General features: G+C 33.6%; 1 protein-coding gene across 10 annotated transcripts; it reads left to right on the forward strand.

Annotated features, from left to right (window-relative positions):
- Window positions 1–405: 405 nt before the first annotated feature.
- Window positions 406–13,038, forward strand: LOC114177801 (lysine-specific demethylase JMJ13-like). 10 transcript variants are annotated; one of them, XM_028063339.2, is made up of 11 exons: window positions 406–853; window positions 2,290–2,638; window positions 5,561–5,717; window positions 5,804–6,023; window positions 9,239–9,292; window positions 9,371–9,450; window positions 9,898–10,175; window positions 10,301–10,696; window positions 11,208–11,590; window positions 11,677–11,955; window positions 12,348–13,038. In XM_028063339.2, exons 1-11 carry the CDS (start codon window positions 851–853, stop codon window positions 12,654–12,656), a joined length of 2,508 nt encoding a protein of 835 aa, XP_027919140.1. In that variant the 5' UTR covers window positions 406–850; the 3' UTR covers window positions 12,657–13,038. The 10 variants fall into 10 exon arrangements, with proteins under 10 accessions (XP_027919140.1, XP_027919141.1, XP_027919142.1 ...); XM_028063340.2 differs by lacking the exon at window positions 406–853 and adding an exon at window positions 1,613–1,699; XM_028063341.2 differs by lacking the exon at window positions 406–853 and adding an exon at window positions 1,965–2,042.
- Window positions 13,039–18,289: the final 5,251 nt, after the last annotated feature.

The raw sequence follows: 18,289 nt of genomic DNA on the forward strand, positions 1-18,289 counted from the left end.
TTATAAGAGTCAAGTACTAAAAAGTAACAAACTTCAAAGAATCTGATACTTACACTTTTAAGACACGGGTCCTTGAATGGTTCCATGCTAGCCTCGTGTAACAACCAGATCGCATTTTTCATCTTCAAACTCACCTGATGATTTACCAAAATACCCTTTAGGCTGCCATTACTATTAACCCGCGCGCCAATAAATGTCACGAACTATAACGGTAGTGCCGTCAAGACGCGAAACGGCAACGCGTTTCATCGTATTTCTTAGAAACGCGTTTTGGACGGCAAATTGTTTGTTTGAACCGTACCAACCTTGCAACTACCGCTATGTGCTCACATTTCTCGTCTGAGTTTATTTAAATTAAGGAAAACAGTGATTAGTCAATATTATAATAAAATAAAACTATAAATTAATTGTCGCTCTCTTTTACTTTTTCGGTTTTCTGAGCATTCGCTTTTTCCATTTCTTTCTCTTACCCACTCTTTTCTCTCATTCGCCTGAAAACCTCTTCACCGGCCGGAAATTTTATTCTATTTCCGGCGATTTGTCGCCGCTAGGAGGAGAATTACTGTTGCCTCCTTATTGAACTGGTTACATTTTCTCACAATTTGCCGAGTTTGGTCGTAGAAGGCTTTGGATCTCTCGGAAACCTGGTTTCCACCTTGAACTCGTCGTTTTGGGAGAATGTGGCGAGGCTGAATGTCTTTCACGAGTCGGTCTTAGTCTCCAGGACGGTGATCTAGGGTTTGACTCGGCGATTTGGATTCGTGATTGTTTCATTGCTTTTTTTTTTTTGTGAAGTTTTTCTTCCGAGTAAACGAAGACGGAGCGTTATAGGGAGCGACTTCGTAATGAAATGGTAGGTCGATCGTACTTTCTGGAAATTTCTGTGTAATTTTGGTGTTTTGATCAATTACATTTATTCAAACTCTGTGATGTGTGCGTGTTGTTCTGGCTTGCCGTTCAGATCCCGAGCATTGTTCCATCTCCGGCGGTTCGGACTCGATTGGTCGTGCTTTGTTTATGTTACCGTGAATATGATTTTTCCAGTATCACTTCGTAATTTGATTTTTCCTGTGTTTCTTTACATTTGTACAATTATTGCCATTTAATTTCTCTATTTGGTTAGAGATTCGGAACTCGTCTCTGAAATTTTTAAGGAAAGTAAAAATAAGAGAAAGGGACTCGTGTTATTTTTCCCCGTCTTTTAATAATAGGAATTTAGACGATTATGTTCTCTCAAGGATTAATAATGTTTTTGTCTAGAAGTTATTTTCTTCTTGGAATATCTTGTGATGGTTCATTGCATTCCGTGAAGAAGTTCGATACCACCTTTTGTTTATTTGGCTTATTTTAAGGTGGGGGGAATGATGTTGAGAAGAGGACACTGTTCAAATTTCAGCGCGTGCATCCATTGATTATTCATATATGTTTATTCAAAAAATAATTTTCCGTTAACCATAATTTGGGTTTCGGTTCGCGAAATTCCGATATAATTCAAATGCTTCTGTTTGACAAAATCTCCAAGTCGGCGTTGCGGTCATTCAGTCGGTGAGTCAATTTTTGTTGTCTTAGCGGTTCGTACATAAAGTTGTGACTTCCGTTTGGCCCAGGGTGGAGTCCTGACGTAACTCTTTCATACTATTTATGACTTTCATTGCCCCACAACAAACACCGTAGGCATCTAGTTGTTGACTCCTCAATGGTAATATGCCAGAGTGATATAGCACTCCCCGGGTCCATAGGTTTTTTTTTTTTTTTTTTTCCTTTTCTTTTAAATTACATTTTTTTTGTGGGGTCGGGTTGTTTTAACTTGTTGGATTTGGACACTTTTGAAGTGGAGAGGTATCAAAGTAAGAAATTCAGTATGTATTGTTTTGAATTAAAGTACCCCAGTTGTAATCACTTTAAATAAGGGTGGATGTACGTGTTTTCTCATCTTATAAATCTGTTCACTTCATGGGGTTTAAAATCCTAACTTGTTTATGTTTTGAAGAACGTTCCTTTCTCTCTATTTGTCCAAGTAGACAGTTGATGCATCAGAAGTGGTTTATGCATTGATACCTCTTTTTTGTTTATTGTTAATGAATTAAAGTGCAATGCTTTGTTTAGCTTATTTCACCTTAGTTCAGACTTCCAATGATGCTTTTATTGTTATATCTTTTGTCAGTTTATTGTGAGTAGATGAAACTCGTGAGTTTCACTTTGTTCCTATACTTGTGGTTTTTGTGCATACCGTATCTCCTATTTACTTACTGGCTGATCTTGGCTGTTAAATGATGAAAACACTAATAGGTGCGAGGAAGAGTACGTTCATCTATGGAAGCTAGAAATGGGTTAGAATATTTGAAATATAAAAGGCTTCAGCGAGCAAAATCTACTACTGCCAATGCCACAGCAACAAACATTGCTAACATGATGAACAGAAGTGGAGGAGATGCTCTTAGTACTTCTGGATCATATAGTATGAGGTTGCCCGGTGATGCAGGTAGCTTTTCCCGGCGGAAGGTGGATAAGTATGACACAAGTGATCTGGCTTGGACTGAGAAAATTCCAGAGTGTCCTGTGTATTATCCAACAAAGGAGGAATTTGATGATCCCTTGCTTTATTTGCAAAGAATTGCTCCCGAAGCTTCTAAATATGGTATCAGTATGCCCTATTGAATCTATGATTTACTTTGCATTCAATTTAAGATTTGGAGTTGATATGGTTAACTAGGGTTTCTTAGATGTATAAGACCGGCATTGCACTGCCTGTATCACTTCTTAAGTTGATGAGAAGCTTTACCGTGAAGATGAGGGATTGTACACTGATCTCTGTAAAAGCGAAAAACATAAGTGACGAGGGTAGTGTATATTTCAAACTAGCCATTTATACAGCAAAGTTATGGCCTTAGATGTCTTCATTCTTGAAGTTGATATTCTATCATCTATTTTAGTGTAACTATATTTTACACCGAAAGAATAATAAATTGTGATCAGTTGGTAATTCATAATTAATTAAACATTTTAACCTGCTGAAATTTAGAGTTATTTTTATTAGTCAGTAATCATAAAACCCTTTCTGTTTAAAAATAAGGTAGAAACCGTATTTACCTTCACGAACGTGCACATCAAGACCCTAGTTTATCTATCTTATAATTTTGTTTTCTCTTTTACCTGATGTTAATGTTTAGCCCATTCTCCAATGTTGCTTGCTGCATCCTTCATTTTTATTGGCGCATAAACAAGAAGATTTTAGTAATTAGGAAAAAGAAAGTTGAAGTGACATCCTAGAAATGGAAGTTCTTTCCTTGCATGCTATGTATTTAACACTCATTGAGATGAGAGATAATAGAAAATATTAAGCTTTTTTTCTTGTTTCTTGTAGAAGTCCTTAAGAACCCTATCTCAGCACCATAGTTTGTTCTTAAGAGTAAAAGATTGTGATCTTGTGACAAAATACCATCACGAAAGGACTACGTGAAAAAGGTGTAGAACAAATGGTGGTTGAATATTTGGACTGTATTCGCAAATTTTCATCTTTGTCTCTTTAATAATGTATTAAGGTTATTCTTACAGACCTTGGCGTACTGGGTTGAACGTTCCCCCTCTTAGTTTTTTGTTTCCTTTTTATTTTTGGTATGGGTTTTGAGAATTTCTTTTCCTCTCACATGTTCTTCTCTTATTTTGTAATTAATTCTTTTTTTTATATAAATAGTATATTAGTTGTATCATTCAATCGTACATTTGACTAGTGTGTTTTTATGGAAGTTTCAAATTTGACATGGTTTCTCATATATGGCAAGTTGAGCGAACTCACGGATGAAATCTACTTATGAGAAGTACAAGTGACATTTGCTAAATTTACATCAATTATGCCAAGGTTTTAATTTTTTATATTCTAATTATTATTCTCCTTTTCAAAAGAGTAACATCATTTTCCAAATTTGTTTCCCTTTTCATTAAAATCATGAAACCGTAAAACCTTCTGTCTAATCCCATTGAATCAAATGCAATTTAATTTCATTGAGAATCTAGATTCTAAGTTGGATTCTATGGAAGAATTAATGCCATTGTCTTGTCTAACGACTGCTTTCTTTTCATTCTTGTCTTTGGCGCGTACTTCATTTTTCATATCCCTGTTTGTATCATTTTGGTTTGCCTTTACTGAGCTTTTCATTTTGCTAAAGTTTCCCTTTGGTGGTGGAGGGATTCTTTCCCTTGTTTTTTGTGACAAATAACCTAAAGTTCTTGATTGAGTATGGAGTACTTTAGATTTTGTGATTCCCTCAATGGTGTTGAATGAGTCTCTATTTCCTTCATCATAGTTTGGAAGCTATGCTATTCTTTTTTCATTTTCTTATCCTGTTGTTCACTTCGGTTGGAACATGTTATCTGAGTCCGTCTTTTGTTTATAATTTCATGTAACTTTCCAATGAGGGCAACATGAGAGATAATGGAGATGACTTTCGTTTCTTCTGTGCCTTGAGCTTTCAGCTACTCTTAAGCACTTCATTAGTTTGCTAGAACACTTCTCATTTGAGTGAGCATACTAATTTTGCATGCTAAAGCTTCTGCTGCTAACGCCTTTAAAATTATTAAAATGTGAGCGCCCATGTTTTTATTTGTTTTGTATGCTTACCGTTCATGAACATTTCATTTTGTGTTTCATGCTAATTTTTCCCTTGTTCACCCTAATACCTCATAAGTTAGTTTAATAGAATCTCATTTTCTTTGCATTAGTGTAAATATGGAAAGACAAATAGTCAAATAGCCTACGGCATCTGTCATGATTTTTTACTTTTATTTATAACTCATTTCTTTTTCTTTTCTTCATTTCATTCACTTATCTTACGGTTGATAATATAAGGTAAAGAGTGATTACATTTAAAGAATGTAATGTAGAGGTTCAGTCCAAAGAGGATATTTGAGGTGGTTGGGTTTCATTCGATCCTGAAAACTAGCCTTTGCTTTTTCAAGCTAGAAGGTTGTGTTTGAATGTTCCAGTGTTGTTCAAATATATTCTTTTTTGCCTTAAAAATTGGAGTGTTTGAAGCCTGGTATTTAAACAGTGACCTGGTTTTCCTTGGAACCATGTTTGACGACGGAATTCAAATATCATATTTTAAGTGGTAGCCTTTTCTGGGCTTTTTGGAAACCAAATATTTGAACATTATGAGGTGGAATAAAGGCTCTTTCAAAATTCAAAAGCTCTCTAGAGCCCAAATAATTGAATTCTTCATTGTATCCTTGAGTACCAAAGTTGTTTACTTGAATACATGCTTTCAAAATATGTTAATTTTAGCTCAAAATGCACTGATAAGACTTTATTTCTTTCGGGATTCAATTAGTTCATACAGTTGCCATTTTTTGTTTAGAAAGGTTACAAGTTCTTAATTCTATAACTCTTTATTAAGTGGTTGGTCTTGATCTATAACCCTTACTTCAAGTTTATCCTTTCATCATTGTTTAGATGTTGTTAAATCTTTTAGATGAACCACACATCTTTAGAAATCAGACATTTGATTTATGAGGAACCTATTCAGTGATTGAATTAAAGCTTAACTCCATTTGATTTCGTCAGGCATATGCAAGATTATTTCACCTTTGAGTGCTTCTGTTCCTGCGGGGGTTGTTTTAATGAGGGAGCAAGCAGGGTTCAAGTTTACAACTAGAGTGCAGCCCCTTCGTCTTGCCGAATGGGATACCGAAGACAAAGTGGTGTTTTTCATGAGTGGGATGTCAGTTTTCTTTCTGTATATGTCGTTGTTCTACTTTTCATTATCTTTGTCACTTTTGGATTTTGATATGGTTGTAAATAATTCAGAGATTATACATTTCGTGATTTTGAAAAGATGGCGAACAAGTCTTTTGCACAAAGATATTGCAGTGCTGGATGTCTTCCTGCCACATACTTGGAGAAAGAATTTTGGAGTGAAATTGGTTGTGGGAAGATGGAAACTGTTGAATATGCATGTGACGTTGATGGTAGTGCCTTTTCATCTTTGCCCACTGATCAACTTGGGAACAGCAAATGGAATTTGAAGGTTTTAATTCAACTAGTCTCCTTGTTTTTCTTTAAATGTTATGTTCCTTTCCTTGTTTACTTCTCATTTATTTTTTTACAGAATAGTAATTAGAACTAATAAAAAATGCTTTTCGCTCTTGCTTTAATTCGACTGCCTTGTGATAGCTTTTAATTGCTCTTTCCTCACTGAATCACAATCAAGCAAAAATTTCCAATAATAAATGTAGTGTTTTTAGAAAAAAAAAATGTTTCTGATTTTCTTGTACATTTGACTGTAATCTATTTTTGTAAAATTCTGTTCTTAGAAAGTCATTCTGTATTATTTATCAGTTTTCCCTTAGTTGCCTATCCTGGAAACAATGTACAATAGGTAATGCGAACCAGAGGAGTGCGTGTGGGACTGATAGGTTTAGAAAAAGAAGAATTAAGAATTGAAATAAGGAATTTTTATTAAGAATTCATTCATGGTCCTCCTTGTCAATTTGGCAGCAGCATAAGGTTGGGAAAACAATAAAGGAACTAACTTTACAGGGATTCCGAGTGCTCTGCATCCTCCAGCAACTAGGTTCTTTTAATCAGGGTTATGATTCCCTGCATCCCGCTTTTTTTTTCCCCTTTTATACACCTTATAAATTTTGGGCATTGGCTTCTTAGTAATACCCCTATGTAACAGTCCCCTCCTCGTCCTCAAGGTGAAATTCAGGAAATACTTATTGTATTCTGGATGTTGATTCCCAACTGTTCTCAGACTCTAGAATCTTCTTCCACTTTATCAAAATTTCCAATGCTTCTCGGGAATCTTCCCTGATGATCAATGCCAATTCTGTCTGACCATCCAATTTTTGTTCCTCAATCAGCATGTCTGGAAGAGTTTGGGGTTGTACCTGTGACTTCACTGATTGCTTTAATAGATAAACACCAGAAAACTTTGTGAATTCAGCTGGATCTGGACAGCTGCAATCAGTAAGTCAGTTCTTTCGCCTATACTTTCTATTACCTGATAACAGGCATTGAAGCATGGACTTGGCTTCACATTTGGTCTCCTTGCCAAGAACTTCATTTTATAAGGCTGTAGCTTAAGATAAACCCGGTTTTTAACTATAGAGGCAGGGAAACCATGTAGTCAAACTTTCTGAGAAAAACAGCAGCCACTTTGCTAGCTGTAAATGGATGGCTCAATGTTATGAAATGTGAGAACCAGGACAAGGGTTGTTGTATGATGACAAAAGAAATACTTAAATTATAGGGGTATAGAAGTGCAAATTGGGTTGGCAGTCCATTGAGAGTAGACTAGATATTGTGTTGTCATTGGAGAGAATATTATCTCCTGGGAGGGCAAGAAACAAATTGTTGTTGCCTTATTCAGTGCAGAAATTGAATATAAATCTATGGCTTTAGCTACTTTTGAACTTGTGTGGATTAAACAACTTTCCAGAGTTGAAATCCTGTGAAGTTGAGCAGATGAAAGTTGTATTCTGATGATTAGACAGCCCCAATCTTGTGTTTCGTGAAAGTACCAAACATGTAGAGGTTGATTGTCATTTTATCATGGCGAGCAACATGCAAACATTCTCTTGAAGTCCTCCAAAGGACCTGAAATTAAGTTTATATATTCCAAGCTTAGTGCTTACAATTTACATGCTCCACCTTGAGGTGGAGTGTTAAAATGATCATTTCTATTGTATCTTTCAACATTTATAAAGCTATTTTTTTGGTGTACGTAACTAGCCTAAGGATTGACTGTTATAAGATATAACTTTCCCTTATAATGTAATCTTCCCTTTTTCACACACGCACACACACACACATACACACACACATATATACATCAGCTTTGAAATAACTCACTTATTCTTTAATCATCTAGTATTAGCTTGGTAGCCCTATTAGCTTTTAATCAAGTAATGAATTTCAAAATCACACCCTATTAGCTTGGTAGCCCGCTTCTTTTCCTTTTCCCCTATTAATCTCATGTGAGAAATTTAAGGCTCTTTTGATCAATAAGAATGATAAAGTGATGCCCAAAAGATAATGTCTCCACCTTTGAATAGCAAGTACAATAGCCAACATATCTTTCAACTTGCTCGATGTATTCCTTAACCAAACATGTTTGTTTCAGGCTCAACAAGTCTTCAAAAGGATTCTGTATCATAGTGGGTTGAAATCTTTGAATCATCACTGTCTTGAATCCTTCCCAAGAAGGATTTGAGTTACTAAACTCTCACCAACGGAGCCAACTTAGTGCCTTCCCTCCATAGCAAACAATACGGCCTGCATCCTTTCTTCCTGGTTGACACACTCAATTTTAAAATACCTCTTCAGGAGGTTCAGCCACCCAAAAGCATCTTCTGCGTGAACATCGGAATCTTGTGTTTCTTCTACTTGTCTAGTCCTCCACTATCGGATGGGTGTTTTGACCCAACCCCTCTCTGCTTCAGGATAGTCCTCCCTGCAGCCTTTATCATGTGTACACTTCCCCTGGTTTATCTTTTATCATCTACTTTATAGCTTCAAGAATTCCATCCATCTTCTCGAACCTTCCATCTTGCAATTCTTTGAGTTTCTTGCTCTTCCCTGGTAGCCATGATAACTTTTTGTAGGGAATTCTGCTGTGCTTCTGTTCTTGTCTGCATTGTTGTATTGTAATTGTGCTTCCTGAATTGGGAGCTGTGATACCAGTTGATTGCTAGACGAGAAAAAGACGAATTAAGAATAAACATAAGGTATTTTTATTAAGAATTGATTGGTGATCCTCCTGGCCAATTTGGCAAGCTTTATAAGGGATTTCGAGAGCCCTACACCCTTTCATCAGTAGGTTCCAAGAACACTCTAAAAAAACATATGTTCCCCCTATCTAATCTAATCCCCAATTATAATGTTTTAACTATCTATATCAGGGTTATGATTGCTGAATCTCTCCTTTTTCTTTCGTAAACCTTATGAATTTTGGGCTTGGACCTCTTTTCAGCAGCCTTTATAAAGAAAGTTCTATCCACTCCTTTTGAGCACTCATCTTGGGTTGCTTGGCTGATGAACATCCAAGCAATGCCCCCTGTTTACTATTGTAACAGTTTTTCAATTTGTCCATGTTGATGAAGTTTTTTGGCACTTTTAGTGAGATTTTTTGTTGGAATATGGTATGATTGTTTTCGTTGTTTTCTTTGTTGTAAATGTGATCTAGTATTGTATTGTGTTGTTTAACTTTGTGAAGTACATTTTTTCCTATGATCTCAGAAATTTTCGTGGTTGCCCAAGTCTATTTTGCGGCTCTTGGAAACATCAATTCCGGTATAACAGTTATTTTTCTTTGAATGACCAAACCCATGTCTATATTTGTCAATAACGTATTTTGGGCTTTTATTCCAGGGAGTAACAGAACCCATGCTATACATTGGAATGCTGTTTAGCATGTTTGCTTGGCACGTGGAAGATCATTATTTATACAGGTAAATGTTGCTTATTTTCTACATAACATCATCATAGGCTTAATAATGCTAAGAGTCTTGCTAACCAATATCTTGAAGGGCGTCAGATAAGAGAGTAATAGGTAGAAATTTAAAAAAAAATAAAATAAAATTGGGCAACGTGAAAGTAGAAATATTTGAAGGATAAATCTGAAAATGATTTATTAATCTGATGATACAAAATGGATGAAGTCACTCGTATATATAGCCTTTATTACTTTTAATTCAGAAATTTCAAGAGGCAAAATCCTTTACAATTCTCAAGAGTTAAGAATCTAAAAATTCTATTAATTGCAAACAAGCATTTAGAAATCATGGTAATGGTGCATCTGTAACATTTTTAATGAAAGTTTTCTAGGTTTGAAAACTTTGGGCACTGGTTTTCATTTGCCGCATGTTTATTTAATCATATTTATATTGTTATGACAGCGTTAATTATCATCACTGTGGAGCATCAAAAACTTGGTATGGCATTCCAGGTCACGCAGCATTGGAATTTGAAAGGGTGGTGAGACAACACGTGTATACTAATGATATTCTGTCAACTGGTGGGGAAGATGGAGCCTTTGATGTTCTCCTGGGAAAAACAACTATGTTCCCACCAAATATTTTGTTGGAGCATGAAGTCCCTGTCTACAAGGCTGTTCAAAATCCAGGGGATTACGTAATAACTTTCCCCAGAGCATATCATGCTGGCTTTAGTCATGGTAAGATTTACTTCTTTATATTCAGTACATTTTAGTTCCAAAGGATATGTTAAACTTGGAATACCCACAGTCCAACCCACTTATTGTATCAAACACATAATTTATATATTTCCATTAAATTTTAGGCTTCAACTGCGGAGAAGCAGTGAATTTTGCAATTGGTGATTGGTTTCCTTTAGGGGCTATTGCAAGTCAAAGATATGCACTTCTTCACAAAGATCCCTTGCTTCCCCATGAAGAACTTTTATGCAAAGAAGCAATGCTTCTGTATGCAACATTAACACTTGAAGATTCAGACATTTCCCCTGAAGATTTGTTATCTCGTAATTGTGTTAAGATTTCTTTTGTTAATTTGATGCGCTTTCAACATTGTGCTCGTTGGCTGTTAATGAAATCAAGGGCATGTACAAGTGTTTCTTCACATTCCCAAGGTACAATTCTCTGTAGCCTCTGCAAACGGGACTGCTATGTAGCTTATGTTGACTGTGAATGTCACCTGCATCCAGTATGCCTTCGCCATGGTAAGCTTTTGTCAATGCTTTTTACTAATAGATCATTTTGAGTTTGCTCAAGTTAGGTAATGAAGTGCTTGTTTGATTTATCATTTGCTGTTCCCAATATAGGTCTAGAAACGAGTGCATTACAGAGAAAGTTGGGCTGCAACATAATAACCTGTTGTTAGAAAATAGTAGAATTTTAGCTAATTTAGACACGTGTGGAGAAGACTTAGTTAGGAGAGAGTAGATCAGATGTAGGGCAGCCGCATTGCTATATAATTTTAAAAACCACAATTTATGATAAAAATCTATTGTGTTTTAATTTATTTAGCCGATCCTATGTAGTTGGAAAGGCTCGGTTGTATATATTTTTGGTTAAATAAATAGTCAATTCCTCATTCCATATATTGTGCATAATAAGATAAGCATTATATTTTTTTTCTCTTCCTCGGGTTTATTATGTAATGAATTAAAATATGCACGACTTGTTTAGTGATGAAATTTTCTTGTTTTGTCTTTAAATGTGATAATCTAGATGTAGAATCTCTTGACTTCACCTGTGGGACCAAGCGCACACTTTATCTTAGGGAAGATACTCCAGACATGGAAGCTGCGGCCAAGAGATTTGAGCAGGAAGATGGAATTTTGAGAGAGATACTTAAGGAAATGAAAAGTGAAAAAAACATCTATTCATGCCCTTTGTCAAACATGTTCCAGATGGCCGAGGCTAATGGATATACACCGTATTGTGAGATGAAATTTGATTCTACTGCTAATTTTTGTACCACCCCAAAGCTGTCAACAAACAACAATCAAGAGCATATGCGAAGTCAATTTGTTTCAAGACCTGAGGTATCTTCTGCTTCATCTACGCTATGTTCTCTTTCCAAACCTCCTGAGATCTCAGCTTCCAATATCGTAAGTCATTGTCTATGGATTTAAGATTATCATTTTCATACTCCTGTATCAGGAGTCATATTTTTTTCTCCGTATCCTTATTGCAGGATGAGGTGCATGCTAACATGAAATTAGGCAGTCCTGATTTTGAAGAGAATTGTGAAAGAATATCCAATAATGCTTCTGAGTCTTTTCAATCCTCTGTTCAGTTTGAATGCCTTAATAAATCTATGGGTAATGTGCATAGATTAGAGAAGAAGCTCATTGTGGATAACAAGAGTGACGATTCTGATTCAGGGATTTTCAGGGTTAAGCGCCCTTCTTCTCTTAAGGCAGAGAGGAGAAATATAAGAGGTGCTAAGTTTTCATCAAATTCTGGACAGCAGGTATTGTTACATATTTGAACTATATTTAAAAATTTGTTTTAGATATGTATTGTCAGTCTAAGTTTTTATAATGTCAACCAATAAAAAATCATCATTGGTATTTCTTAGGTGAATGATTCTGTTGTTTATTCTAATAATTGTGGACACTAAACTAGTCACCAATTGAGTACATCATTACCTTAATGTAAAATAATTGTGGCACAAGGATTTGTGATTTTGTTAAGCATAAATATGTTAAAAAGATTAATTGGTCTAATCCCAATATCTTGTGCAGATAAGATCTAGCCAAGAATTTAACCTTTCGGGTTTTCAGCATTCTCTATATCACCATCTAATTCTTTTTGCACGAATGCATTTGCCATGATGACATATAATAGTATGTATATGAGCAGGAACTCAAAGAATTGAAGAAAGACCTTGACGAAGGAAGGAGTGTGGCAGTGCCAGCAGTAGATATGAGCAAAAGAAAGGAAAGGAGTTACAAATATAGTGACAATGGTGAAATTTGGTCGAGGGAGAAATTTGCGAGGGGAAATAGCATTCCCGTATCCGTAAGATATAAGAAGAGAAGTAATGGGGAAGTTAGTAGACGACGACATCATTGCCAGACAGATAGGTTGCTGCATTCCATAGAGGTTGCTCCAAAGCGCCTTAAAACTCGAGACCCTTCATTTATGGGGTTAAACAGCAGATTGAATTGAGTTTTAAGTTGTTGGCTGACTTTACTAACTTCATTAAAGCTAAATGGGCTTTCTAACAACAGGCAAAATCCTGGAAGCAATGCCAAATACTTAACCAAATAGAGACAAGAATACATATTCTTTGTGCAGGCAAGGTGATCTTTGGGTTCTCAGGTCAGGTTTTTCACGATCTAGAGCATAGAATTGGGTTTCTGATTTAAATGTAAATGGTCATTTTTTTTTTTTGTTGAGATAAGTCGTTTAGGTCAATTTAGGGACTCTGGTCCCCCCATTGTTTTCTCAGTTCAGTGCATTAGCCTCTTGCCGTTGTCCACGTTCATTCATTCTTTTTATAGCCCCTTGTACCTAGAACTATTGGAATAAACTTCAGAGAAATTCTTCATTTCTTCTGATTCGTGTTCTTTTCAATTTTTATGCTTTCGCCCATTATTCATTGTAATATAATTTGCACCGTTGTCGACGATTAGGATACTTTTAATTTTTACATTCCGGTTTATGAAATTTTAAGAATCATTACAATTTCAATAATAGGGTCCTATGATTATACATATAAGAGATATGTAAGAATAAGAACTTGTTATTTTATTTTATTCGTATATCTTTCATATATATATATATATAAACAAAATATTTATAATATTTGAATCTTGATTTTTTAATTTAAAATAATAACTAGTTTTTAAAATTGAAAACTATTTTTTAAAATGGAAATATTTCTTAAAAATTAATTTAAATAAAAGAAAATATTAAGTAAATATTTGCAATCGTAAGTCATATAATTAATCTTATATTTTCTGCAAAAGCAATTGAAAAAGTAAATTGCATTATAGAAAAGATGAGTAGTAAGGAAGACACGAAATACAAAGGTCAAGGTCTATGTTTGAATTATTATCAGCGCTTGAAGATTATTGTTTTGTTGGAGCAAACCAAACTACAGTCTATGCTAATTATTACTCAATAGGAGCATGCTCTTGAGTCTGATGATAGTGAATTTCAAATGGTTTGGACGAAGTTTAAGTTTACCACATCATTAGAAAGTGTTCTCAACCTTGTGTGAGTGAGTTGGAAGATACCTCTTTTCTATCATCGGATCAATTAAATCAAGCTAAGGGTGTTCTCTTTATCTTTTATCGCAGTTTACAAAATGGTTAATCGACAATCACATGTGAGCAAATCAAAAATAGTCGTCAAATGACTTTACCGTGATTTTTTTTCTAAAAATAAGCCACAAAATTATTGTTTTGAGAATTTTCCCTTTCCAAATATAGATTTATGCAGGATGCGAGCTTAATTGAGTGCTTATTAAACAAATATTTACATAAATTATTGATAATACTAGAATTTCTCATTATGTAAATTTATTTTCGTTCTGTATCATTTGTTACATGACCTTTGTCATACTTGAAAAGGAGAGGAAATGGAAAGAAGTTATAGTGATTTGGTGAAGTAATTTCTAATATATTTTCAATTGCAACTCCAACTATAACTACTAAGCTATTTCTTTTCTTCTTCTTTTTTTAAGTTAATACATTTGTTATTACAAGTATAAATGAATTAGGTCGAGGTTATGTTATTTGTGATCTATTTGAACTTGATTCTTTAAGAGGATGAGACTTGCGATGTGTATGGATTTATTAATTTACAAACTTTCTCTCACAAAAGGAATGCAATTTTATTATTTAAATTAATCAATTTTTAATCATAATGATTCAGAGACTTATTAATGTTTAAATTGCAAAATTAAATTTTTTACTATACCAATTTAAATTTAAATATTGTAACATCAAATTGCCTAAAAACTTAATTACTTATGAAATCACTCTAATTTATATTAGTGTAAAATTTTGCCATTCTTATTTATTATAATTATGAAGTGTTTGATATTAATTCTTCTCCTTTTGACATAATAAGAAAATCATACATAAATTAATTGAAAGTCAAGTAAAAATAAATTATATTTTCTTAAATTTACAAAGTCATAAGTAAATAACTAAAAAAACAAAAACTATCCATTTAAATCCCACACATATAATCAAGGGATAGATTTGTTTCACATTTGGCACTTTTTATTTTTATGTTTATGTTATGTCATTACAATTTCTTAATTTTTTGTTTATGATGGTGACTATAATACGAAAAAATTAACTTGCAACTTTTAACATATTAATTAACCAAATAAATTTGTAAATAATTTCAATTACTACTTTTAAATGGGGTGTAGTGAACCATACAACTTTACTATTTTAGGACAATATCTCTTAATTGAATTTGAAATTTGAAAGATTTCATATAATTGTTGTTATTAGAAATTAATTGTATTTGATAATTACAAATACTTTCATGAAGGACTAAGCTTTTCGGATTGGTTTTAGTGTAATTTCATTATGGATTATGAGGTTATATTAAAATAGTGTCTTTATTCTTTTGATTATTGTTTTGGTTTTCATTTATCTGTCTTTTATTTCTGAATCACATAAAAAGTAATGGTTTTTACATCATGGCTAATTAGTGTGATGTTATAATCTATATGCATGTTGATCATATGAGTCTAAGGGTTTTTAATTTTAATTGAGAATGTGGTTCGATTAAATTTAGAGACTTTTATGTGATTGAATGAGTTTTTGCCAATGATTAAGAATGAACTTTGATTAAAGGTAAAAACTTTAACAAGAATTCATCAAGAATGTACTTTGGCTAATTAGTTATTTCCTTGATATTGGAGGGAAAAGAATAAACATGATTAGGCATAGTAATATTTAATTATTTAATTGATAATGTACTTTGGTGTTTTTTACTATAATTAATCTACAAAGTTCTTACTTTTAATTTAAAATGTACTTTGGTTAATATTGAGAATGTCAACAAATTAAGTGAGAATTTACATTGATTAATTTGAAAATCTAAGAGAATAATTAATTAAACGATAACCAGTGAATAATCTATTTTGAAAAGAAATGGAATCATTCTATTTTCTTTATCATTGTGTTATATCTTTTTATCTTTTTTCAACTTTATGTCTTTATTTCTTATTTTATTTTATTAACCCTTTTGTATAGTTTTTAAAATAAATAATTTGTTAGAAATCAATTTTGTGTTCGTCGGGAGATGATGACTTTGGGTTATTTTACCTTTTCTATTTTGTTGACTACTTTCTTAACAATACTGAAGTTATTATAGATAAGTAGTATTAATTTGATTCGGTCAATGACCATTATCAGCTCCCAATCGTAATCGAGATGTAAGAGGAATGATTGTTCGTCCCCATGGAGAGCTCAAGGGATCAATGGTTCGCATGTAGAACCTCGTTATCGGTCTCACGATGGGCGTTAATGTTTTAATGTCAAACCTAATGATAGAACCATTGTCAATCACCGTACATTCGAGGTCAGTGGTGAAACTTGGACAAAAAATTTAGGGGTGCCAAATTAGATTTTTTATATATAATTTTTTTTTAGTTAAAAAAAGAACTTTTCATTTTCTCTCTTCATTTCTTCTGCTTAAAACAAGCATAGTAGAATTCAAAAAAATATGTCTATCATTCGTTATTATATCATGATACCAAACCATGAATAACATTTTAGATAAACTCTTCCTACCTCATCAATTTCATTTGATGGGTATTGTGAAATTTGATGACGCTTTTCCCGGATCGCGTTCTAATGAATTTTTAAATTCATTATATGTAACTCTAAGAACTTTAGAGATTTGTTTATCTTTGTTTTGAAATCTTAGTTCTCAAGAAAATTCTTAAGTTTAGTTAATGTAGATGCATTTTTTTTCATCTTTATCACAATTCTTCTTTAAAAAAAATCAATTCTTTTGCTCTTTATCATAAATTTTCTAATATAAATTTATCACCTCTCACCTATTTAGAAAATGATAAAATTTATATTCACAAATCACAATTATCACATTACAAAACATAACAAAACTCATACCTCTTTAATTAAATAAGCAACACTATATAAATTAAAAACTTTAAAAAATTTACCACAGGCAGGAAAACACAAAATTCCTAAATTTCATAATTAAGGGTTTACTAATTTGGAAAAAAAAATATAATTAGGTTCATACCAATTTCATAAAAGAATCCCTAAAATCATAATTAGGGTTTATAATAATTTCGGATAAACATCCTAAGAAGAACCATAAATCTAACATACATAAATCATTATAAGATACTAACCTTGACATGCGAGAGATCATGCAAAAATGTATATTTCAATCTCAATCTATGTGTTCTCCAACCTCTATTTCTCAATCTACCTCTTTTGTATTTTTTTTCCTCATATGGTAGAAAGATCTTATAGCAAAAACAAAACCCTAATCTCTTTTATAAATCAATGTTTCCATTAAATTTTTTATTTTTTATTTTTTATTATTATTTTCAATAATATAAAATTAATATATAATTATAATTTAATATATATATATATATATATATATATATGATAATGTTAATTTTTACCATTATCCAAGCTATATTTCATTAGCAAAATCATCTCTTCCAAAGCTTTTAACCTACTTAATCCTCAATTTTACCTTACTTTTGTAAATAAATACATTTTGGGTTACATTTATCTAAATATACCACTAATCCCCATTTTTTGTGTCCTTTTTGTAGATGGGAAGCTTTGTCCAAAAATCCAGATTAATGAGTGACCCAGAATAGCAAGGAGAAGAAGAAAAATGTCAACAGGAAGCGCCTGGCGACACGAAGCAAGCGCCAGGCGGAACAGACCGCCAGTCAAGCGCCAACCAAGCGCCAGCCAGGCGCCCCTGTTACGAACCGCCTGGCGGTAACTGGACACCGCCGGGCGGTAGCTGCCAGTTTTGCCCACTGTTTGCTCGATACCGCCTGGCGGTGAGACCCTTCCGCCAGGCGCCTGTGTTCGCTGATGTGGCAAGTTGGCTCCTTTTCTTCTGTTTTCGCGAGGGGAAAAGCATCTTTGGCATTTTGGAGGCACGAAGAACACATTTGGAGAGCTTGGAGGAGTGCTAGGGCTTGTGGGAACAGCTCCATCTTCCTCTTTGTATCTCTTTCTCTTCCATCTCTTCCATTTTTAAGCTTGAGCTCTCCATGGCAATGGAGAGCTAAACCCATTTTTGTTGGGGTTAGATGTAGCCACGAAACTCTTGTGTAAATGCAAATGTTTTGATTATATATATGACTCTTTCATTAATTGCTAGTCTTCTTATTTCTTCACTTAAAGCTTGCATTGATTTAGCCATATCTTGCATGATTTTTGGTTCATTGGGCGTGGAAATATCTTTTGAAACCTAGATTTGAAATAAGAAAACTCAATGGAGCTTGTACCTAGGAATGGGGCTTGACCCATTGGTTGCATTAAAACCTTTGTGCATAAAGCAAATTTGCTTATTAAGAGTTCAAGGAATTGACTTTTAATAAGGAAATTTAGGCTCAATTCATTAAGGAATTAGGGTTTGAGTAATATCGTGGGTTGGCATTAGCATATTAATGAAGAGGATGTTAAATTGTAGTTGCATGAGAGCATAGTTGGTGAATTCTAACCCCGGCAATATCAAGTCATATCATTTCTAATCTTTTCCATTCACTAAGTGCCTTTAACTTCCAAAGTTCAATTTTAATTATTTATGCAAAGTTTAACTTC

This window comes from Vigna unguiculata, chromosome 3, assembly GCF_037176805.1.
Source record: "Vigna unguiculata cultivar grain cowpea cultivar isolate G323 ecotype 2 chromosome 3, ASM3717680v1, whole genome shotgun sequence".
Taxonomy (NCBI): Eukaryota; Viridiplantae; Streptophyta; class Magnoliopsida; order Fabales; family Fabaceae; genus Vigna; species Vigna unguiculata.